Here is a 24,914-nt window from a genome sequence, read left to right as displayed (position 1 = left end):
GTTACTGTCCTTGCTGACATACCTAGAATGTGGAACGGAGCAATTTGAACCCAGGTCTTGGTTCTCATAACTTGGAAACATTTTAGGGGGTTAATATCTTAATTACACCTAAAGAAAAACTTTCCTAGCAGCTTGACAAATAATGGAAAAAAATTTAGATTGTGTATTTAGCATGAGTGGTTTTCTTCATAATAGTGTCATGTTCACAATATGATCACAGAAATCATAAGTGGAGTTGCCGTGGTGGTGTGTGTGTTTATTCACTGGTGTTTTGTTAAGTGAGATAAATTTTCTAGTATAATTTTGGTTGTTGAGAGGCAAAACAAAGAGCATGAGTTTATAGAAAAAGAACATCCATTGGAGCATGAAAAAAATTTGCCCTGAAAATGTCAGGTGCTTTTGTCTGTATCATATGCACACATGAGCTTTTGGAATACCACGGCTAGATTTGTATGTGAGGAAGAATGTATGCTAGTTCTTCCCTCTGACTTCCCCTGCAGCATTTGGCTTTCTACACTCTGAAATCAGAATGGCGGTTCATACTTACAGGCTGCCTACAGAGTTGCCATAGTAACGTGCTGTTGGTTTTAAGTGAGCATGCTCAGAAAGACAGGAAGGTTTAGCAGAGGCTTGGCAGGTTGCCAGTGGAGGTTTGCCAGCTGCTTTGAAATGGGCTGTCTTTCTCTTCCTTTCATGTAATGTCTGATTTTATGTGGAAGAGAATGTAAGTAGTGCTGTGTAGCCCTGCGGATGCTGTGACCTAAGAGGGACAGCAGAGACTTGCCAGTCACACTGACATGTCCAGACCCTGCACTGGCTGAGTAGAAGGGGAAGCTAATCATTTTGCATTTGGAAGGACATGCAGCACATAGGTAAGACTTTTTTTTTAAATACTCAGTTATTATTTTGATTTCCAAAAATGGGATTAAATAAAAAAATTTAGATGTTGATTATATGGCTGATATGACAGAGCTCATAACCAAGCGTAACTGTATTTTGTAAAAAAGACAGTAGGAATCTATTTTTAGAAGATCAGAGGGTAAAGGGTATTTTTCTCAAACATAAGATAGCTTTTGGAATGACTATGATTGAGACAGTTTGGCAAAATTCAGGATTTAAAATTTGAATATGAGATGTGATATCTGTATTTTATCAGTATTTAGTTTTAGGTTGTATGCTTCAGGGTAAATAGGCCACATTTTCAGGGTGTGAACTGTTAGCATTCTGTGGTTTAGCTTTTGGATTTTTATTTAACGTTAATTATGATCTTATATTGCCAAATGCTGAACAAGGATTAGTCTTTTTATTTCTGCTAATACTTTTAATTGGTGTCCCTTCCAGAATGCATTTTCCTACCCTTCAAAAAATACCCTGAAATTTTAAACAAAGAGGCTAGAAAGAGCTTTGAAAGAAGTTGCAGAGGGTACCTCTAAAACAGTAAATAGTGCTCATGTTACAATGATTAATTCCATAATATTGTAATGTTTCATTCGAGCTGTTAATGATAAATGCTGTAAAAATGCATAGAGCAGAGGCTATTATTTACAGATAATAATAAAGAAAAACTAAAAGGTAAGGACACTGAGAAAAATAGTATCTTCTTGCAATGTGTTACTTATGAACTTACTAAAATTTAATGAGCATGGTTGCTTTATTCCTGCTGAAAATTAACAGCAAAAATCACAAAATGTAGGCATGATTTATACAGTTTATCTTAAATTATTTTTCAGATATTATTTTCACAGCATTTGCTCTGTTGACACATAGTTAGAGTTCTCTGGCCACCTTAGTGGGTTTTCTTGAGTGAGGTTTTGGTTGTTTCAGAGGGAAAATCAGCTGCATTTCTTGCTCTTGGATTTGAGATTTAGTTGCTGAATCATTCTAACTTGTCTTGAAGAGTGATTTCTAAAACATTTAACATGCTGATCAACCAAGAAATGTTTTTGACTATCCGTAGCAAAAGGAGAAGCATGAGGATGGTATACATTTAATAATCTGATAAGCCAGGGCCTACCTGGCTTAGTCATTATGGGCCTTTCCCACACCAGCAAGGCTGAGCTGTTGTTAATACATTACAGCTCAGAACTCTGCCTCAGATGGAGTGGTGCTGTCCTTGCGAAGCCTGAATGTTGCTTTACAAGGGTCTAAAGCTCCTTTGTACCATTCTGTAAGCCCTTAAACAGGGCTGTATATTGTCACCCAATGTGGGCCAACAAGCATATGCAGCAGAATCATACAAGTGTTAGCTGTTTCTGCAGCGTGAGTGAGCAGTAGCCTCTGTTGATACATCGTGTTTGGGGCATCTAAACAGAAGTGGGAGCAGTAAGATTTGAGGTTCTACAGCTTTATCATGGAGCAGTAGCTTTTTTATTTAATATTTCATTACCAACTCAGATGATGCTTCAGGATTTGAGTGTAAGCAGTATGTCTCATACTGTGCTTGGAAGAGACTTGAGGATCCGACAAGTGCTTCTCGTCTGTATTGTTAATTGCCACCATAGATAATTATGCTGAAAAAAGCCTAGAGATTATTTCTGTGGATGGTATTTAAATGTTTGTTAAATTTTATATTAGAAGAGACATTACTAAATTTTTTTGAGCTTGGAAATTTATTAGAAAGTCCAGGTGAATATAAATAATGATAGAAATTATTCATTTCTCCTGACTTAGGTTTATATTGGATAAATATAGGGGAGTTTTCTAAGGGTAAGATATTAGAAGATTAATTATCCAAAGGAATTTAACTAGATTTAGCTTAAATCTTCAAATCTTCAAGCTTTATCAGTAGCCTTTGTGTATAAGATTTCATGTTTAGCAATGAAAATTAAAATTAGTGAATTTTTTTATAAGAACTTCACTCTTTAGTCTAGTGTATTGATACACTCATTTCTCCAATTTTGAGAATTTTCTAGAGATTACCATAACATTCAGTATACAAGATAATTTTCCATTATTGAAAAATCCATAAGTGCTTGAGCTTTTTAATGCCTGGAAATACGAATATTAATTCTTTTGGTATTTAGATCAAATGCCATCTGTGTCAATCTATGACCATGTAGATTAAAAATGTTTGTTGATTATTCGAGATCACTTCATGTATAGACCCACAGTAAATACTTTATAACTTAGGCAAACTATAACGTCAGTAAAAGCAAATGATTTAAAATGTAATGCAAATATTTTTAGCTATATCTAATAACTTCAACTACTATAAAAATAAGCTTTAAGTAGCTCTGAAACACCAGCCTTCAATGCCTAACTTAGATATGAGCTTACATTCAAATATAACAAATTGCTTAAATTCAGACTAGTAAACAAGGAAACAAAAATGTCCTAACGGTGGCCTGGAGAGGTGGCTCGGGGTTCCACTGATCTTGCAAAGGACCTCCATCTGCCCAGTTGGGTACTTAGCATCCAGCTGGCAGCTTCCGACCATCTCTGACTCCAGCTCCAGGGAACCGCCGCCTTCTTCGGGCCTCCCTAGGTACTGCATGTATGTGGTGCACCTGTATACATGCAGGCAAAACGTGTACACGTGTAAAAAAAAAAATCTTTCAAAATGAGTTTTGAAAAATTTTCAGTTTTAGCCTAAAACTTGAACCACACTAAGTTCACCCAATGAGACTAATGAGGTTTGTGCATTTCTTCAAACAAACACAGCTACACTTTAAAAATAATTATTGCGTAGAAGTGTTCATGTAAGTCTGTGCACTACTTGCGTGCCTGCTGCCTGTAAAGGCCAGAAGAGAGGGTGTCAGATCCCCTGGAACTGGAGTTACCTATGGTTGTGAACCACCATGTGGGTGCTAGACATTAAATACAGGTCCTTTGGAAGAGCAGCCAGTGCTCTTAACCATGGAGCCATCTCTCCAGCAAGCACTCTAATACAGCTATATATTTTTTCTGTTTTTTTTTTTTTTTAACTTTCTGTATCATCATACTTTATCTCTGTGGTCACATAAGAGATCTGAGTGACATTAAAAACTTGATGATTGGGGTTGGGGATTTAGCTCAGTGGTAGAGCGCTTACCTGGCAAATGCAAGGTCCTGGGTTCGGTCTTCAGCTCTGGAAGGAAAAAAAAATAGAAAAAAAAAAAAAAAAACAAAAAACAAAACTTGATGATTGCTGGGTATGGTGGTGCATACCTTTAATCTGAGCACTTGGGAGGCAGAGGGAGGCAGATCTCTGTGAGTTCAAGGCCAGCCTGGTCTATAGAGTGAGTTTCAGTAGAGCCAGGGCTAAACAGAGAAACCCTGTCTTGAAAAACCAAAAATGAGGTAAACCAATCAACCAACCCAAAAGCCAAAAACAACAACAACGAAAACACCTTGATGATGGCACCAAAATCACATTTTGATGACTACAGTGTATACAGCATTTCAAATGGAAAGATAAGTTACTAGGTTTAGTTCACTGCTGTAATTTTAGTCATGTAACTGTTTTAAGGGGGACTGTCGGGTTGTGAAACAGTGTCTTGCCATAAATACATCACAGCTTTTGGGCTCCCGGAAGTGCCTTTCGTGTGTGTCACAACCAGGAATGGCATTCCTATAAATTTTAGGATCAGGTGTTATTGGGTCTCCAACTATAATTAGTCAGGTCAGCATTTGCTGTGAAGTCATCTTTACACGTCAGCTTGTCTCCACCCCAGCTGTGAGAAGAAACTCCCAATTTCGGATGGGAGCAGACTTTAAGCTGCAGGAGAACAGACGTTGGCCCGACAGCCTGCCCTCCTTCCCAGCACCGTTGACAGTGTGTCGTCCTCTGAGAGCCAGGTCCCTGGGGTTCTGCTCTGGATCGGAAGTCTTAGCCTATCAGCTCCCTCTCTTCCTGCTTGAGTCCATTCCATTCTGTTTCCACCTCTTCTCTCCGGGTCCCAGGATTTTCTCCACTTGTCTGTCAGTTGTGCTTACCATTTTGGCTAGGCGGCTCAGCGCCACGCACTGCCCCTGACTTCGCATCTCTCACTGCGGCATGTCTCATCCTCATTACAACCACAGCAGCTTTGCTGACAGTCACCAGAGACCTTTAGATGACATGACAGTACATTCCTGTTCTGGTTTACCTCCTAACCAAATGTAGAGTGACGCCAAATCTCTGTACATCTCACATGCCTCTTAGCGACAGGCACTTTGATCACACTGTCCATGCGCATTCTTTTCTTGTTTATAAGTGTTCAAACTCTGTGTGCGCTCAGCCTCTCTCACCTTCTCTGCTCCCTCCCCGGCCACTCCTAATTTATTTTAATAAAAGCACCACACCCAGTTGCCTAAGCCGGACACACAGAAGGCACCTTGATTCTTTTCTTGGCCCTCCCCACGGAGCCCATTCAGACACAGACCCTTTGTCTTCTCCCTCCTTGATAGCACCTAGTGTGCCCACTTCTTTCCATTTACACTCTACCAGCCTTAGTCCAGGCAATCCCTGTCTATACCTAGACACTGCATTGTCCCTAACTGTGCCAGCGTGTCCACCCTGCCCCTCCTCCAGCCTGTCCTCTGCACTAGATCTGAAGTCAGTTTTTTAAAAACAGAAACCACATGTGATCCCTTTGGGAATAAATAATTTTAGGGCACAAAAGAGGTTGTGGTTTTTACCTTTCTGAATTGAAATATTTCTAAAGCGTGTTATATAACACCATCTCTTTTTGAAAAGCGCTGTGCCGAGTATTACTTAGTGTCGCATTTATTCCAGATTTGTGCATTGCGATAATTCACCCACTGTCAGGGCTTTTGGGCCTTACACAAATATTGCCAACTTAATTTTTTAAACTTAATTTTCTCTTTGTTTATGTACATATTTACTCGGATAGAGGAGGCAGGTCATCGTGAAGTATCTCAAGGCTGGAGGACAACCTGGGGAAGTTGGCTCTCTCCTACCCTGTGGGTCCTGGGCTTGAACTCATGAGGTTTGGTAGCAACCGATCACTCTTACCTGCTGGGCCTATGAAAGTCAGGAGCTCTAGAAGCCTAGGCTGTCCTCAAACTTGCTAAGAAGCTGAAGATCACCTTGAACTGCTCCTACTACCTTTACCTCCTGCTCAACTGTCAGTTTTTGTACTTGAAACTTCAGTTCAGTGACCACTGAACTAAAGATCAAGATTTTAAGCTCTCCTCTCCTCTCCCTCCTCCCTTTCCCTCGCTTCCCCTCCCTCTCCCTCCATGGGAATGGGGCGTTGCTGTGCTGCAGGCTGACCTTGAGTTCCTGTGCTCACACAGTTCTCTTGGCCGTGCCTCCAAGTAGTTGAGACCACGGGTGCACAGCATTGTACCAAGCCTTTGCTTTTTTAATTTTTAAGATTTATGTATTCTGTTTTATGTGCATGAGTGTTTTGCCTGAACACATGTTTGTGCACTGTGTGCATGCTTGGTGTCCACAGAAGTCAGAGTAAGGCATCAGGTCCCCTGGAATGGGGGTTACAGCTGGTTACGAGACACTGTGTGGATGCTGGGAGTCAGACCCTTCTCCAGGAGCAACACATGTTCCTGAAGAGCTCTCCAAGCACTTTAAAAATACTCTCGAGGGCTGGAGAGATGGCGCAGCGGTTAAGAACATAACTGCACTTTCAGAGGACCCAGGTCCAACTCCCAGCACCCACATGGAGGCTCACAACCGTAACTCTAGTTATAGGGTATTGACACCCTCACATACACATTGGCAGAGCACCAATGCACATAAAAAGTAATACATTTTTAAAAATTCTTAAAAGATTTTTTCTTTTTAAAGTCGTTATTAACTATTCCACTGAGATGTTTGTGATGTATCCGTTGTACTAGAACCTTTACCACCAGTAAGATACACCTTTTCTTACCACTGTTAAAACATACAGTGAAGATGACTAACTCAAACAATTTCCTGCTAATTTTTACAGACTTGTTGGTTTTTAACTGAAAACTGTGTAACCCTCTTATCAGTGTATATATGTATATTTAAGAGGGGTGTGTGTGTGTTTGTATAAAAGGTACTGTGGATGTAGTTAGATACATTACCCATGATTCCTTCAAAGCAGGTTTCTTCACACTCAGCAGATTATCCAGTATCTTCTTTGTTTTCTGAATTTCTCTTATGAAAAAACTTAGGCTCAGGTTTCACAAGCACTTCAGTTTTTTGTTTTTCCTTTTTCTTTTTAAAAATATCTATTTTTATTTTACATACATTGATTTTTTGCCTGCATGAGTGAGAAAGGTGGATGCCCTGGAACAGGAGTTACAGACAGTTGTGAGCTGCTATGTGGGTGCTGGGGATTGAACCGGGATCAGCAGCCAGTGCTCTTAGCCGCTGTGCCATCTCTCCAGCCCCTTGTTTCTTCTCTTCTGTCCTGTGAATGAACACAAGGTATGCCCAGGATTTTGTTTTTCATTCTTTCTGCCCAGGGTACCCTGGCAGCCAGCAGTACAGAGCCTGGCCCATATTAAACCTTCGTTACCTAGTTTATCAGTAAATAAATAAATATGGATTATGTAAAATATTGGGAAATTACTGTTTGAAATAAGTTGTTGGACTGTTTGAAGTTAATTAGAACAGTCTTCGACACAAATTCTCCTTTCAAAATACCTCTTTTCTTAGAGAATGTACTCGTTCTCTCTGTCTCTCTCTCACATACACATACATACTTTTGTGCTTTGTAAATATTTTTTCCTCCTACCAATTTGAGGTAGTTTTCTGTGCCCTGCCTCAGTGTTCTTGTTTAACAATACTTGTTTGTAACTGGCCCACTGGGAACCCTTTAACAGCTTTCAGCCCCTATCAGATGAACACTGACTTTGCTATCAGTTTTTGTTGTTATTTTATACATATTTCTTTTCATCCTGGCCTTTGAAAATCTGGTCTTTCCTGACCGGACTCACTTTACCGTCTTACTCTCACTTCCACATGTCCCATAGCCCGCAGCCACCACTTGGCTACTTCTCAGAAGCTCCTCCTGGTGTTGAGGTAAGCTTTGTGTTCCAGGCTCTCGTCTCACGTGAACGCCACAGGAGCTACTGGTGATGCCCATCTGTAGCCGCAGCCACCTGGTCAGAGGCAGAGGCAGAGGCAGGAAGAAGCTCCCACTTTCAGGCCAGCCTCCATATGCATTTTGACAGTTTGGATTCTTTCCAGATTTGCAGTCCATTAAGTAGATTTGTTTGTTAGGAAACTTAACAGCAAAATGGAAGTGTTTGTATTAGTTTATTTGTGGCACATGCCAGTAACCTCAGCACTTGGACAGGAGGATCACCATTAATTCAAGGCTAGACTAGGTTTCAGAAGGAGACCCTGTATCAAAAAAGAGTAATGAATTGTATTTATCTACCCAATAAAGTAGTATAAAGTCTACTTGCCACTAGAATTTATGCCATTTCTGAATGAGCATTTGTTCCCAGGTATATGTGGGGCCGGTGCAGATGAGCAGTCTGGCTAGCATGTCTTAGGAACACCTGAGGTACTCTTATTCCCTCCCCTGCTTTCATGGCTTTACTGCAGCCGGCGGGAAACATGGAAGAAAATCTTCTCAACTCCGTTTCAAAAATGTCTTTTTATCATGCAATGATTATCTAACTACATGCCAGTCATCAGAGATTAAAGTTGTGAAAAAAGTCACCTCTTCCGGAAGCTCATAGACTGAGCACTGCTAGCATGGAGGAAAATGGAAGAAAAAACAGACAGACAAACCAACAGAAACCTCTTCCCTCAGCTTCTTTTCTGCTTTCATTCTCCCCCTCCCCCTTCTGCTCAAGGCAGGGTGACAGTCCCATCACAGAAAGTAAGACTGCCAGCAACAGCTCCCTCTTCCCCGTGGACAGATGTGACAGCATCCTTCCCCTTCCTATCCCTTTGCCTCACGCATGGCTGAGAACTTAACAAACATGAAAATGTTGCATCCACTATGCCAAGTTGTGGTTCTTTGGCTCCTTGTAACAAAGCCCTTTTCTGATCACAGCTTCCCTCTGTCAGTCCCGTCTCTGCTGCTTGCTGTCCGGGGACCAGCAGCCACACTGAAAGGCTTCCTTTAATATCATGAAGGCAGCGGAACTGTTGGTTCCACCTCCAGATCCCGCACTCTGCACTTACAGTGTGTGGTGTTGGCCTCTTCTGTCTGTCTGCACCACTTGCCAGAATCAACGCAGCAAAAACAGATGGTTCCCTGTGCTCTTGTTTTCATCCACAGTGCTCTTGCCCAGCTCCGTTATCACTATTAGGATATACTTGAACTTAATTTGAAGACATAGTGCCTCATGTCACAAAAGTCAAAACCTGATAGTGTTGATAAGCAGTTAACTTGTAAATACTACGGAGAATATAGTGGTGTCCAGTAATGGTATAAATTTCTTAACATTACAATCACCTACATGTATCTTCTGTATCCGTAAAATCCTCTCCCTTGCTCTGGCTATTTTACTGAGTGTGTCCTTAACCCTTGATTACATGACAGGAACAAGTCTTACAGTTTAGAGAGTCCCTTACCTTTCTCTTCCTGCCCTTTCCCACACTTAAGTCCTTTAGAAATGCAGCAGCCCTTGGCTCTCGATCGGGAGAGAGGTGCTGAGGTGTGTACGTGCGTGGGCAGGACTCCAGGGGCAGATCTGAGTCCCAGGCCAAAGGCAGTTCTTTGCACAGGGGCATCTTCTAGTGCATCAAACACGGCTACATAAAACTGTGTGAACGATTTTTTATCACATTTGAGATTTTTAAGTTTTGCAAAAACCATCAGGTAAAGTTAAAACCTATTTGTAGCTTACTTGTTTATTTTTGGTGGAAATTTTCTTTCAAGAAAGTAGGTCTGGCCGGATGCAGTGGCGCACGCCTTGTGATCCCAGCACTCAGGGAGGCAGAGGCAGTCCGAGGCCTGCCTGGGCTACAGAGCTACTCCAGGACAGCCAAGGCTACACAGAGAAACCTTATCTTGGAAGAGAGAGAGAGAGAGAGAGTGAGAGAGAGAGAGAGAGAGAGAGAATGAAAGAAAAAGAAAGAGAAGATATATGTAAATTGAATTTCTTGTTTTATGTTTCTGTCTTAGAACTGGGCCTAAACTTAGTTTTGTGGCACATTTCCTCACAGAGCCTAAAGTACTATTATATGTTAATTTAATGCCTTGAAACTGTCAATTTTTTAATTACATTTTTATTTTTATATTAATTACAGTTTATTCACTTTGTTTCCTAGCTCTAGGCCCTTCCTCCTCCCCTCCCAGTCCCACCCTCCTTCCCTCATCTCCTCCTATGCCCTTCTAAACTGTCAATTTTTAATCTGTAAAAGCATATACTCAATCTTGAAGAATTTGGCATAGCTAGATGCAACCTTATTTGTGCAGTTAGTGGGTTGATTTTGTTTGCTTGTATTGGGGAACAACTTGTATGTATGTATGTATTTATTTATTTATTTATTTATTTGTTTTTGAGGCAGAGTCTAACAACGTACTTCTGGTTGTTATAGCACTCACTGTAGACCGGGTTGGGCTTACACTCACAGAAATCTGTATTTTAATCTACTACACGGTCATTGATCACTGACTGTAGTATTTGGTATTAAAATTCTTAAAGGATAACACGATTTTTAAAGTGCCTGTAGTCTTTTAGGCACCGAACAATCAATATTTATTGCCTGAACATTGCTTTTTATCAGAACATGGTTTTTAAAACACAAAAATCTGAATTACTCTCTTAGAACATAGGAACATTATTTTCCAAAGTTATGATCCTTTATGTGGGAGAAACATTAGTGGTTTTATTTATTTAATTATTTATTCATTCATTCATTCATTCATTCATTCATTCATTCATTCATTCATTCATTCAGCATTCTACCTGTACACCAGATCTTACTATAGATGGTTGTGAGCCACCATGCTGGGAATTGAACTCAGGACCTTTGGAAGAACAGCCAGTGTTCTTAACCTTTGAGCTGTCTCCAGCCCCATTTATTAGTTTCTCCATAGTACTGCTGAGATTTAAATAATTTCCATAAGTCAGACGTGGTGTAGGTTTACAGTCTCAGCATGTGGGAGGTGAGAACAGGCAAATCAAGAGTTCAAGGTCATCCTTACCTACAGAGCTGAGGTTAGCTTGTCCTGCTAGTGACCCTGTCTCAAAACAAAAACATAAAAACTACAAATATATATTTATAGGTAATCTACCAAAAGATATTTTATTTTTATAACACATGTGTATGTGCATGTGAGCCACGGCATGAGTATGAAGGTAAGATGGTAACTTGTGGGAGTCAGTTCTTCTTCCGCCATGTGGGCGGGATTAAACTCTTATTGTCAAGCATAGGGATAATGCCTTCCCCCACTCAGCCATCTTGTCAACCCTACGATATTTTGTTTTAATCCATAATAATATTATAGGAAAATACTATTAGATTTACATAATTAATAAATAGGAACACTTAGATAGTTGGGGATTGGAATTTTATTTTTTACAGAAGTGCACATGCCCAACTAAGTAATTATGTGGCTTCTTTCTTTGCTGATAAACAGTTCTTTTGGTTTTGCTTTGAGGCAGAGTATCCAGCCTTTTGACATTGTGATCTGATACAATATTGTCTATAAATGCTTTTAAAAGGTTACAGTAGCAAATACAGAGCAAGGAAAGCAGTAGAGAAAGCAGGCTAGGGGGAGACAAGGAGGTCATGAGATCTGGTCCAAAATACAATTTTTATGATTTACTTGAATGAATTTCAGATTAATGAAAAAATAAGTCTCATCTAAACACAAAACTGTTGCCACTGCCTTTCCAACCTTTGTTTATATACATTCAGTGATGATATTTTATATAAAAATATTTTTGGCATTACCATGCTTATCTCCCAATATATTTGTATGGGCCATATGACATTCTTGTTTTTCCCCCAAATAAAGTCAAATGAAGTAAAAACAGTCCTCTTGCTCCATTCTGGAATCTTTTCCTCTTGAGTTTTACTAGTCTTTGATGATGTTCAAGGCAGGGTCAGAGTAGAAGGTGAGATGAAGGGTAGAGACTGGTGGACATTTGCAGCAGGTCCATGTCACCAGCTTGTGAATTAAGGGCTGGGGATGGAGTCAGTGGAGCACTTTCCCACCATTTGGGAGGCCTAGAGTTCGAGCCCCAGAACAGCAGAAATATCCAAAGCATTAAAATGAAACATCAGGGCTTCACATTAACAACAATAACATTGTGTCTCTTTCTGCTCACTGTGCTTGCCTTTACAGCCCGAGGAAGAGCCTGATCCTGAAGAGAGGGACAACTTCCTCCAACAGCTTTATAAGTTTATGGAAGACAGAGGTATGTCATTTTTTTTTTTAATAGCTTTATGTTTGAGGTATGTGCATTGTTTCTGCCTTATTAGGAGTGCCTTGTATTCCGAAGAAAGCCTATGAATCAGTTGTACCTGATGTCAGTTAAATGTTGGAAATAAAAACAAGCTCTTTTAAGTAGAATACACAGGAAATCAGTGTTTCTATAATTAAATTTGGTTTCCCTTGTATTTATAAAAAGATTAAAATAGTCCGAAATAAAAAGTGACCAATCATAGCATTACTCTGCATAGTAATTTATTTCAGTGGTAAAATGCTGTGCTCATGGAGAGTAAGCTCACCTGATCCTCAGCGCCTTACGCTCAAGAGAGTGGACTCGGCCTCTTTCTGAGTGCAATAGGATTTCCAGTAGAGGGAAAAGAAATAGAACCATTATAAATCATCACACTCTGGCAGTTTGTAGCCCTAGAAAGTCCTCGAGGAATTTGGCTCCAGATATCCTGTGTCTTTGAAAAACCCTGCAGAGAAGTGCATGCAGCTTCCTGTGTGTGAGCGGCAAGGCTGGAGCTACAGCTTTCCTGCTGCGTACGCTCCTGCTGCAGCGACCCGCCAGTGCGAGCACAGCTAGCAGCCCCTATTTTTAATTTCATTTTAGCCATTTCCTTGGTGTAGAGGCACCTTGAGTGGTCATAGGAATGTGCAGCTCGTAAAATTCAGAGAGCCCACAAAATTGCACAGAGAACACAGGAGCCTTGTGTGTTAAGGCCTGCTCAGGGTGCATCTATAGTAAGTAAATGTTCTTGATTCAGAAGTCAGTATCTGCACTTCAAACACTGGCACTCTTTATTTGACTAAACACTTTCTTTTTCCTTCTGGCATTTAAAAAAGGCACTCCCATCAACAAACCACCTGTTTTGGGCTATAAGGACCTCAATCTCTTCAAGCTCTTCAGACTGGTCTACCACCAGGGGGGATGTGACAATGTAAGTAGAGCACTCCTAAGTGTTCGTGTGATGAGAACTTTGTTTGACGTTGCAGCGACCTACACATTTTCTTAAAGAGCACAGAGTGCTGCTGTAATGGTTATTTCCTCTGACAGTTGTTAACAAAAATCTTAATTTTCCAGATTGACAGTGGTGCTGTGTGGAAGCAAATTTATATGGACCTTGGCATTCCAATTTTGAATTCAGCTGCTTCCTACAATGTAAAAACTGCTTATAGAAAGTAAGTAGTCCAGCTTCGAAGATTAAAGAATGAATATTAACAAGTAAAGCTGTTTGGGGAAAAGTTATACTATGTGATGAATCGTGAGAGGCCACAGCATCCATTGCAAGATTTTGTTTTGTTTTGGGTCTTTGTTTTTGGCTTAGGTTTTGGTTTTGGTTTCTTTTCGTGGGAGGTTGCCAGGGCAGAGAGAGTATGAAGAGATGGAGATAAGCTGGGATTGGAGTACATGATATGAAATATATAGTGAATCAACAAAAAAAAGTATATTAAAAAAAAAAGGAAGAAGAAGAAATATCAGTGAGGTATGGTGGCACACACCTTTAATCCCAGGATTCCAGAGGCAGATGGATCTCTGAGTTTAGCCCGGTCTACAGAGTGAGTTCCTGGACAGCCAGGGCTACAGAGAAACTGTCTTGAAACCACACACTAAACAAACAAACAAGCATTTACAGGGACCAGCATTGACACTCCACAAGGGACATAAATGTTAAAGGTTGGGCTAGTCGGCCCGTGTGACTGGAAAGGATTCAGAGTCTATAGCCTACTTTGCTCCATTTCACATGCAATGCTGATTTCCTCTTCAAGGCTGGGGTGCAGCATGCAGGCGTGCGCCTCACGCGCAGCTGCAGGTCCTGGTCTACAGTTTTGGTTCTCTACATGTTCTCGAGCAGAGGGTCTCTACCGTCCTGACACCCTAACTCTGTAACACAGCTCCTCAGCTTGTGGTAATCCTTGACCATGAAATTCTTTTCCTCGTTACTTCATGACGATAATTTTGCTACTGTTATGAATCCTAAGGTAAATATCTGGTATGCAGGATATATGATATGCAACCCCTGTGAAGGGTCATTTGACCCTCCCAAAGGGTTTGGGAGCCACTGGTTGAGAACCACTGGACTGGCTAGAACAGTGCTCTGCGGTGGCTCTTTTGAGTTGTCAGTGTCTCAGGTTCTCAGGACAGTTTCCAGTTGACAGCATTTCTGTTGATTGTATCAAAGGCATTCAGAAATTGCTAACATAAAAGGAATACTTTTAAGTGGTGTGCTTTTTACTGTTTATTTGCCTAATAGTCAAGTGAAATGCAAAAACTCAGATTTCTGAAGCTGAAACATTGTGTGTCTAGGTATCTCTATGGTTTTGAGGAGTACTGCCGCTCTGCAAATATTCAGTTCAGAACTATTCACCACCATGAACCAAAAGTAAAAGTGGAAAAAAAAGACTTCGAAGAATCAATGGAAGAGGCTGTAAAAGTGGACCAGGAAATGCCTTTAATGGAATTGAAGAGTGAGCCTGAGGAGAATACTGATTCAAACAGTGAAAGTGACAGAGAAGACGTAGAACTAAAGTCTCCAAGAGTGAGTTTTTACTAATTTCATCTGCTCCAAGCATTATTTTAAAAGTTTTATTGTGGATATTTACATATGCAAAAATTTGTGCAGAAAACCTATTTTATATTCCAGTACTTAGTAATGTTGCAGTAAGGTTATTATAGCGACCTTTCTCTATGGGCAGCAGATTACTCCTGCTTGCCAAACTCTTCCTCCCAGGCCTGGTGGCTCCTGCCTATAATCACAGCTGTCAGGATCCCAAGGCAAAAGGTTTGTCATGAGTTCAACCTCAGCCACACACCATGGTCCAGGCCAGCCTGAACCACAGCATGAAACCCTGTCGTAAAAACCAAACCAGACAGACAAAAACAACACACACACACACACACACACACACACACACACACACACACACACACACACCCCTTGTATACATTCACTTCTTTCTCTTGCCATCTGCTCAGGCCTTTGCTGTCTGGCTCAGTCCCATGTACTCTGCTCAAGTTCCTTGCTAAAGTGTCACCTCAGTGACACCTGCACCGGCTGCTCTACCTGAGATTGCTCCCTACCTCCTTCTCATCCTCATATCTGGCATGTACTTGACAATCTGAGTTAGTTTGATCTCTCCTTCTCCCTCTGTACTGAAGTTGCATCCCTTGAAGGCAAGGATGGATGTTGAAGACAGAAGCACAGCGCGTAGAAAGTGCTCACTAAGTGGTTGAATGAATTGCCTCTTGGTGCCTCCTGTGCTTCCTGTAAATCTGCCTGCATACTGTACAGCTTTGTGTGTGCGGACATTGATTTTTATCTCCCCGTGCCCCCCCCCCCCCGTGTTCCTCTCCATTGATTAAAGTTTTAGGAAGGACTACCACTCCCTCTCGTGATCCATGCCCAGTGATAGCGGCATAGCAAGATTTATCATTTTATGGGCAGCTACTCCAGCAAAGAAATCAGTTCTTTTTTTTTTTTGAATTTTTATTTTTTGAGACAAGTTTTCTCCAGTATGTATTTCCGGCTCTGCTGGACCATGCTGGCCTCCAACTCTGCTTGCTTCTGCCTCCCAGTGCTGGGATTAAAGGCATGTGCCCCCAGGCCCGGCTTTCAGTTCCTGATGTATCTCATTTGTTGGCGAAGTGAAGTGAAGTTATCTTCTCGTGTAGTTGCTGAGAAATCCTGGGTTGGTTGGTTGGTTTGTTTTTCTTTTCCTCTTCTTAAAAAGAATTGTTTCTTTTTATTTTATGTGAATTGGTGTTGGCCTGAATGTATGTCTGCACAACACGCGCATACCTGGAGCCCACAGAGGCCAGGAAGGGGTACCAGGTCCTCTGGAACTAGAGTTACAGAAGACTTTAAACTGCCTTGTGGGTCAGGTCCTTTGCAAGAACACTAAGTGCTCTTAACTCCTGAGCCATCTCTTCAGCCCAAAAGTCCTGTTTCGTTCTCCGTGATTTGTTTTTGTGGTGTGTGCACTGGTGTTTCACCTGCACGCATGTCTGTGTGAGGGTGCCGGGCCTCCTGGAAGTGGAGCACCAGACAGTTCTGGGAATTGAACCCCGGTCCTCTGGACAAGCAGACTGAGCTCCTACCCACTGAGCCATCTCTCCAGCCTGGAAATCCTGTTTTTAAAAACTGACCATTCTGTCATCTAATGAATGAAATCTTTTCACGAATTTCGTAAAAGGTGTAAATTTAAGTTTATTTTTATTTTAAAGTTTTGTTATGTGAGAGGGACTCATATAGCCTAGGCTAGACTCAGCTCACTATGTAGCTATGGCTAACTTTGAACTTTTGACCTTCTAGTCTCCATTTTCCAAGTGTTGGAATTATAGGGTTAAACTATATCACGCCTTGTTGAACTGTTTTTGTTTTAGAGTTTGTGCGTGTGTGCGTGTGTATGTGTGTATCTGCAAATTCAGAGGCCGTGGGAGAGGTTAGGTGTCTTGCTCCATCTCTCTCTGCCTTAGTCCCTTGAGACAGTCCCTGGAGGTGAGCTATGGCCAGCAATTCTCTTCTGCCCCTTTCCCTAACCCCCAGCACTGGGGTTATGGGTGCATGTGCGGCTTAGTTTTAATGGTGGGCGCAGGAATATGAACTCAGGTCCTCGCATCTGCAGAGCAAGCACTCTTCCATGCTGAGTCACCTCCCCAGCTCCTTTTCTCTCTCTCTTTTAAATCCTTTCCATTTTAAGTGCAGGAGGAAAGTCTTCTGCCATCGCCATCAAGTTGACAAGAAGGGAAAATTTAGAATGTCTTGAGAAGGCTCACCACTTTTACAGTCAGGTGACAAGCAAGAGGTTTGGTAGAGACCCACTAGAGAACAGGACAAGTGCCTCCTGCTACCTCATGGATGCTCTTGGTGCTGGTTGAAAAAACATCTCACTAGTTAGTTGGTTGGGTGGGTGATTGGGTGGTTGATTGGTCAGTTAGTTAGTTAGGTTTTATGTGAATGTACTTGTTTCCCTTGGTTGTGGCCACCCTCAGAGCCCTGAAGAGGGTGGCGAATCCTCCAGAGCTGCTGTTACAAGCAGCTGTAAGAAAGGGTGCTCAGAAGCAAACTTGTGGAGGAGCGGCCAGTGCTCTTAAATCCTCCTTGTGGAGGAGCGGCCAGTGCTCTTAAATACTGAGCTACCTCCTCAGCCCAAAAGCTCACGTTTTAAACACTGATGCCATTAGGTCCTTAAAGCATAATCACACATAAATATACTCATATTTTCTTCTTGTTGTAATAAAATCTATTGATATTCGATTTTTATTTAAATAAATGATAAGATCGGAGATCACAGAGCTTTCATAGAGGCTATAAGTCAAGGGGGCAGATTTATGAAGGTTATCATTACTAACTTAAATATTTTTTTAAACATTTGTGTGTGTCGTGCATGTGTGTGTGTGTGTGTGCGCGCGCGCGTGCATATTTATGCATGCATGTGAGTGTGCATTCCCATATGTGACGTTCAGAGGACAATTTATGGAAGTTACTTTGTCTTTCCACCATGTGAGGCAAGGAGGTCATGAACTCATGTCATCAGGCTTGGTGGCGAGTATGTATCTTTACTCTTCGAACCATCCTGCCATCCCAACATTATTAGTAGGGAATTCTATCATTGACATATAGATAATTCAGTTAATGTTTTCTCTCGTAGTCAACAGGTAAACGGTTAGGGATGAAACCCTTGAGAGACCACTTGCTAAGTATGTGCAAGGCCCCAATACTGCCAAACAAAATGGGATGAGACACTGTGAGCAAAGATTCTGTGGGGGTTGGGGAGGGGTGCTAGGTGCCCAACCAGGGCTTTGCACTCACTCCATTTCCCCTGAGCTGTTCTGCATACCCCAGGGAAAAAGAATTTCCTTCTGTATTATGTGTCCAGGGACCCTGGTAATGTTGGACAAAATCAAGAGATTTGTATTGGTTATTCTCTTACTTCCAAAAGGAAGAGAACAGTACATACCATGTCAGATTCCGCTCTCAAGTGGGAGTCAGGAGAGTCACTGCCGCGAGGCTTCAGAAAAAGCTGAAATGGTGTCTTTCTTTGTACTGTTAGCTCTCTTAAAGCTTTTATCCTTCTACTAGGGGCGAAGGAAAATTGTTCGAGATGCAAATTCTATTAAAAAGGAAATAGAAGAAGAGAAAATAGAAGACCAATTCGTCAAAGATGACATAGAAAATAAGGATGTCGGTGATGACTATGAAACAGCAGAGAAAAAAGAAAATGAGCTGCTACTCGGGAGGAAAAGTACACCAAAGCACAAAGAGAAGAAAATTAAAAAGCAAGAGGATTCTGAGAAAGAGTCAGATGAAGAGGAAGAGAAAAGCCAAGAGAGGTACATTGTCTTATGTCTGTTCTCCAGAAGCACCTGTCTGGGGTCCAGCAGCACTTTGTTCCTGCTTAGAGATTCAGGTGTGAGGGAATGTCTTCTTATTGGGACTTCCGTTCCTCTGTCTAATGAAGGTGAGACACATTGTGAAGATGATGTGTATCGCCTTTCGGAATTGGAGAATATACTGGTCGCACCATTTTAATAGCACTTGTGCCCTAAACAGTGGCCTCACAGAAGGCTGCGCCACCCAGTCAAAAGAAAGGTCCTGCAGTTGACAGCAGGGAAGGGAGCTGGAGAAAAATGGAGGAAGTGGACAAGAGGAAACAGCGACAGCAAAAATTCCATTTTAAAAAAGGTACAATGTGGGAAAGCTAACAGGGTGCACAGTCCTGCAGATGTTTCTGTGTGTCAGCTTTATTTAAGACACTTTCCTTTTTCAAGTCACCGTGGTAGAGTAAGTGGCATGCACCCCGATCTAGCTGGGAAAATGCGTTCTTGCCCCACATCTCATCGGTAAATTCCGGCATCTTAGTGTCCATTCTGTTTGCTGTTGAGTGAGTACTGTATTTTTTTCCATGTATTAGACTTGCATGGATTGAAGTGACTTAGTAGCCCAGAGCCAGGCAGTTCAGCTAGATCAAGGTAATGTTACGCCAGGCTGTGTAGTGGGCCGTTCTGTACATGTGATCAGATGAATTTACTAATTGTTAGGTATTACTAAAAAACAAGTGTAAAACAAAAGCATAACACACTACTTAAAAATAGAAGCTTTTCTCCAATTATTTTGTAGTTATTTTACCATGGAATGCTACATGTTCTAGAAGTTTGCGATCTTAGGCCAAATTTGGAGAAAGTGGTCTGCTGTGTCTGAATGATAGTGGACACTATTTGCAAATAAGCCATTGGGAGAGTTAGAGGTTAAAAACGTAGTGATTGGTGAAACAGCAGAGGTGCTCAGTGCTCTGTGAAGAGACGCGTGAGTGAGCTGCTGCAGTTGTCTGTGGAATAGTTTAAAAAGTTGTAGAGCCAAGTACAAATAGGATTTAAAAGGGAGCAGCAAATAATTTGGAGCTGAGAATAATGAGTAAGGAATTTAAATATTTAAAACAGTAAATTAAACAAAGGTTCTAATTAAAATTAAAAAGTAGGTTCTAGTAATAATGAGTGTATGTGAATAAATACATAGCTAAAATGCTTCATACTTGGTACATAAATGGAGCACGTATTTTAGAACAGCGTCAATCTTCAGTGCAAAGGATAATATTGTTTTATTAAGTGAAAGTTGAGTATACAAACAACAGACAGCACATATCTCAGTCTGTATCAGGAGTCATGAAGATTTCCATTTTAAGTAGGTTTTCTCCAGTGTTTTGAGATGATTTCTTAAGGAGATTTATGAGAAGTATCCCTGGAGAGCAAATATTCTTAAAGCAAACGAGCTACGAAAGCTTCAGTCATGTACCCAGGGCCTGTGTGTGCCTGATGGCCTGTGTTTACTGTAGACCCTTTCTGAAGCTTTTGAACTTCTTAGAACACCTCAGTCGTCCTTGAGGTTAATAGATGGCAGATACTCTCACTTTATGGGTACAGTGTTTTAAAAAGTGCTGGACTTCTCATATGAATTCCCTTTATGTTTACTTATTGAAACAAAAGCTGCTGGGAGAGGAGTTACAAATCGAAATCAACATAAACTTATAAAGCTTTGTTCTACCATCACTCTCCTGCAGTTTTAACAAGTAGCTTCATGTTTAAAACAGTAACTAGTTTAAAAGACAAGGTTGCGAAGGTAGGTAGCCTTTGTTCATTATTTTACCCACTGAACAGTCTAAGAACCTTTCTAAAATGAGAAGACAAGAGTGCTAAAGTAGATTTAAGATAATTAGTTGGAAGAATTTACAAAATAGCTTTAGAAAGGTCTCAAAAGTAAGGTGGCACTTGAATGAATCCCAAAGGCCATTCCTGGGCATATGGGTTTTTGTTTTGTTTTGTTTTTTAGTTTTTGGTTTAAAAGCGATTTGTTGAGTCAGTATCATCATTAACTGTGATTATGGATTGGCCTTTATGAAGTGTGGGTTTCTGTCTGTACAGTGCACCTTTACATAATAAATTCCTTAGTGAGTAGTCCATGAAATCTTCTCCTTCTCCTCCTTCTTCTCCTCCTCCTTCACTGACATGTCACCAAGGTAAACTTAGGTTGTAAAGACTCTACATGCTGGATCTCTTATCACTTACTGTCTTGCCCTCCATTAAGCTCTTAGTATCATTGTCACTGTTGTAATTCACTGCAGGGAAGAAACTGAAAGCAAATGTGACTCGGAAGGGGAGGAAGATGAGGACAGCACAGAGCCTTGCCTGACAGGAACCAAAGTGAAAGTGAAGTATGGACGAGGAAAAACTCAGAAAATTTATGAAGCCAGCATTAAAGGCACCGAGATGGATGACGGGGAGGTTCTGTACCTGGTGCATTATTATGGATGGAATGTCAGGTAAGCAATGAAGCTCATTCTGCCAGGTGCTTAGCAAAGAGCAGCGTGGTAGGGAGCCCTTGTGCGTTTGGTAAACTGTCCAGCAGGATCTGGCATTGGAACGAGTTTGTCACTCTTTTACAGGGAGGCGGAACACAAGAGGCCAGGGTGAGGCTGAGTCTGTGGATGCTCAGGCTCCACCTCAGGAAACAGGGACAGTGCAGAACTCCAAAGACCCTGCAGAACAGTCAGGGAGCGAGGCCAGAGCCCAGGCTGTGTGCGTCTTTGTTCCCTTTTGTACAAGTCAAGCCAGTGTCAGGCGCTGTAATAGCTTTGAGTTGGCTAAGTAATTAAACTCTGTTGCAGCTGCTCTGGGTTGACGTGGAGCCATATTGTCACCGCCTTTTCCACATTCTAGCTGTATGCTCTGTCATGACTCCATTTCCTCCTCTCCCGATTGGGTACTTTAAAAAAAAAAAAAAAAAAAAAAGATTTTAACCATTTATTATTCATACAGTGTTCTGCCCGCATGTACACCTGCACGCCAGAAGAGGGCACCACATCTCACTCTAGATGGCCGTGAGCCACCCTGTGGTTGCTGGGAATTGAACTCAGGGCCTTTGCAGGAACAGCCAATGCTCTTATACTCTGAACCACCTCTCAAGCCCAGATTGGGGACTTTGAGTTCTTACTTTACCAATGAGTTGTAGATTTATGATCCTCACGTTAGCTAGCATTCGAAGTGCATAGAGCGATGGGCAGCACGTAGCAAGGGCTGTGTGCTAGCTGTCAGCACTGCTTCCGAGGGTCGGAGTAACTCAGCAGGCTAGCCTGGTCAGTTCACTCCCCACCTCTGGCGGCTGCAGCACGTCATCCACTTTCCCCCCAGAGTTCGTGCACAGCCATCTACTCTGGCTGTGTGCATCCCTGTCATGCCCTCTAGAATTTCTCTTTCCTGTCACTCTTCTCGCTTTCCTTGATGACTCTACTAGTCCTTTGTCACATGCTCATTAGTCACGCTCTGATAGCCATGACTTTTTGTTGTCCATACATCTTCCTAAAAGCTAGTATAATTCTGGCTGTATAGTTTCTAGATGATTCAGCCCCATTTCTAAAATAGGAGCATCTAAAATTCAAGTGTGAGAGGAGCCCATGTAGCTGCTAATACCTGCCTGATTTACCCCTCAGACCAGGCCGGCGCAGACCATGCTGAGGTCCTCCAGAGAGGGCCTTGTTCGGTCTGATGTGTCCTAGGGAATTCAGGAGTAAGGTGTTTTCTTCTTTTTAGCCCTAGATCAAGTATATGTCTGTCTTATTGCACTTACCAGACTATATTTAACTCTCTAGGATATATTTTTTATATCAGACATGAAAGCAAGGTCCTGTTCTATCTTTTCTCTATGTATTCTATAGAGCCTGGTATGTTGGTAGGCCCCCAGTAAAAGTCTAAATTCCAAGTTAAGAAGTATTTATAAATAAGGTATTAATAGTCATCTCTGTTCCAAAAGGTTTAACTATTGTATAATTTGCGAGGAAATGGCTTTTGAGCTGTAGTATAGACATCATGGTACCAGGGCAGCTAAAAACCTGTACATACTGGAGCCATGTGCTTTACATGTCTTCATGGCAACTAGTTTACAGTGTTATTGAATGCAATAAATATCTGTGCATTTATATAACACAAGAAGTGTTATTTAGTTCTGGGTATTCTATTTGTCCCTTACTAGTAATGTCTCTTACTAGTAATTTATGTTGAAATTCAAGTGTTGACAGTGTTTTGCAGAAAGGTGCAAGAAAAATGAGTCTTCAGCTTGGGCTAAAGGAAACAAATGTAGACAAAGAAAATTAAATTGAATATAAATATTCTTAAATAATTCCTAAATAATTTAAGACTGAAGTTATAATTATAACATTGTTATAATTTCATAATAAAGTTTTATTATGAATAATAGATGCTAGAGCTCTAGGGAAAAAAAAGGGACTATAAATGTTTGGGAGCTGATTGCTTACAAATTGACATCTTTTAATTATCAGAATGAATTTTAGTTAAAATTTGCTTATAAATTCAGATTGTGGCTGGGTGGTGATGGTGCACACCTTTGATCCCAGCACTCGGGAGGCAGAGGCAGGTAGATCTCTGAGTTCGAGGCCAGCTTGATCTATAGAATGAGTTCAACCAAAGCTAAAACAGAGAAACCTTGTCTTGAAAAACCAAAAAGAAAGTTCAGATTGCGAGAATGGAAACACAAAGCAGTTCAAGTAGTTTAGAATCAGGAGATTGCTTACCCAGACTGCTCTCTGAACCTCTTTTTTGGGGGGAGGGGTACGAAAGGGTTTCTTTGTGTAGATTTGGCTGTCCTGGAACTTCCTTTGTAGAGCAGGCAGTCCTCGAACTCACAGAGAACTTCCTGCTTCTGCCACCCATGCGCCACAACGGCTGTACTGAGAACCTGGGACAGCTGCTACCATGCCTTGCCAACAGCTACTAGACTGTTCATTCTTTGCCATCGCTAGAAACAGACTTTTTACCTCACTGATTGAGTGTGCAGGTGTGTGGAGGGGTGTGCGTGCGTGCGTGCGTGCGTGCGTGTGTGCGTGTGAATATATTTCAGGTAGGATATCATGATATCATTGTGAAAGCTAAACTTTTTCTTTAAGATACGATGAATGGGTAAAGGCTGACAGGATAATCTGGCCCTTGGACAAAGGTGGACCAAAGAAAAAACAAAAGAAAAAAGTTAAGGTATGTTCATTCATTCATATCACTTACGATAGAAACATACAGGAATTACACTAGTTGTGTCTTTTCTGTAAGATACTGTTTTTCAGTCATCTTACCTTCATAGTGAAAATAAGGTATAGGAATTTCGGGTATGCCCATTGCCTATTTGGGTGTGGTCATTCACTGTCAACCCCTTACCGTCACCGAAGTGGTCCATTTGTTACAGTGGTAAACACCCATGGTTTACAATGCCGTAAGACATCTCTGGGTCTTTGTGCCCCCAGAAGGTTTGGGCAGATGCATAACTGTCATCATCATTAGAACGACACAGAGAACCCCTGGAAATCTCTTACTTCCGTCTCCACAGTGTCAGGCCTGTCGGCTGGCCCACTGCCCACTTGCCCACCCTTTCCATCCACAGTCCCTGCTGTAGGGGTCTGCCTGGTGTCTTGTGTGTTTCTGATGCCTTTCATTTGCTTGGCGGGAAATGAGGAATCAGGGGGAGTGATTGTATTCATATGAATAGGTTAGAAATCTGTTCTACATTTTTCTCCAAGCACATATTAGGATTTGACATTTAAATTAACTGACCTTTTGATTTGGAGTGAATAGATTTTCTTGGAGAAATAGAATGTTCAAAAATGTTTATTTTTGAAAGGACTTGGCCCTTCTCATGGATTTTCTTGTCCTTCCCCAGAATAAAGAAGATAGTGAAAAGGACGAAAAGAGGGATGAAGAGAGGCAGAAGTCCAAACGGGGAAGACCTCCTTTAAAATCCGCCTTTTCGTCAAGCATGCCATACAGCTTGTCTAAGACGTCAAACAGTGAGGGGAAATCAGGTACCACCCATGCCCATGGCTCCAGTGAAACAGCAGGGGCTCAGGTTTAAGGGTTGCTCACTTTTAAAACATATTTATATGCATATGTGTCACTTAACGGGGGACACATTCTAAGAAGGGCTTCACCCTTGTACAAGAGTCATTAGAGGGTGCTTAACCAATCTAAGGGGCTACCGTGTCCCTGGGTGACAAGCGCCATTGACCAAAATATAACGAGGTGGCCCATGATGGCCACTTTGTGAAAAGCATAGCAGGCTTTCCCAATTTTTAACCTAACATGATTAAAACTGCAAAATTTAA

General features: G+C 41.4%; 1 protein-coding gene across 1 annotated transcript in view; it reads left to right on the top strand.

Moving 5' to 3' along the window:
* Positions 1–24,914, top strand: part of Arid4a (AT-rich interaction domain 4A) — a 75,525-nt gene that overhangs the window by 30,025 nt on the left and 20,586 nt on the right. Inside the window, exons 12-19 of the mRNA XM_055595329.1 lie at positions 12,171–12,243; positions 13,104–13,198; positions 13,342–13,439; positions 14,566–14,797; positions 18,341–18,591; positions 20,877–21,074; positions 23,712–23,796; positions 24,473–24,614. Of these exons, the coding sequence (XP_055451304.1) occupies positions 12,171–12,243; positions 13,104–13,198; positions 13,342–13,439; positions 14,566–14,797; positions 18,341–18,591; positions 20,877–21,074; positions 23,712–23,796; positions 24,473–24,614 (1,174 nt within the window). The remainder of the gene's footprint in view (positions 1–12,170; positions 12,244–13,103; positions 13,199–13,341; positions 13,440–14,565; positions 14,798–18,340; positions 18,592–20,876; positions 21,075–23,711; positions 23,797–24,472; positions 24,615–24,914) is intronic.

The sequence above is a fragment of the Psammomys obesus genome, unplaced genomic scaffold (assembly GCF_907164565.1).
Source record: "Psammomys obesus unplaced genomic scaffold, mPsaObe1.curated_primary_1811, whole genome shotgun sequence".
Taxonomy (NCBI): Eukaryota; Metazoa; Chordata; class Mammalia; order Rodentia; family Muridae; genus Psammomys; species Psammomys obesus.
Note: the sequence above shows the minus strand (reverse complement) of the source record. Positions and strands in the feature narration are given on the sequence as shown.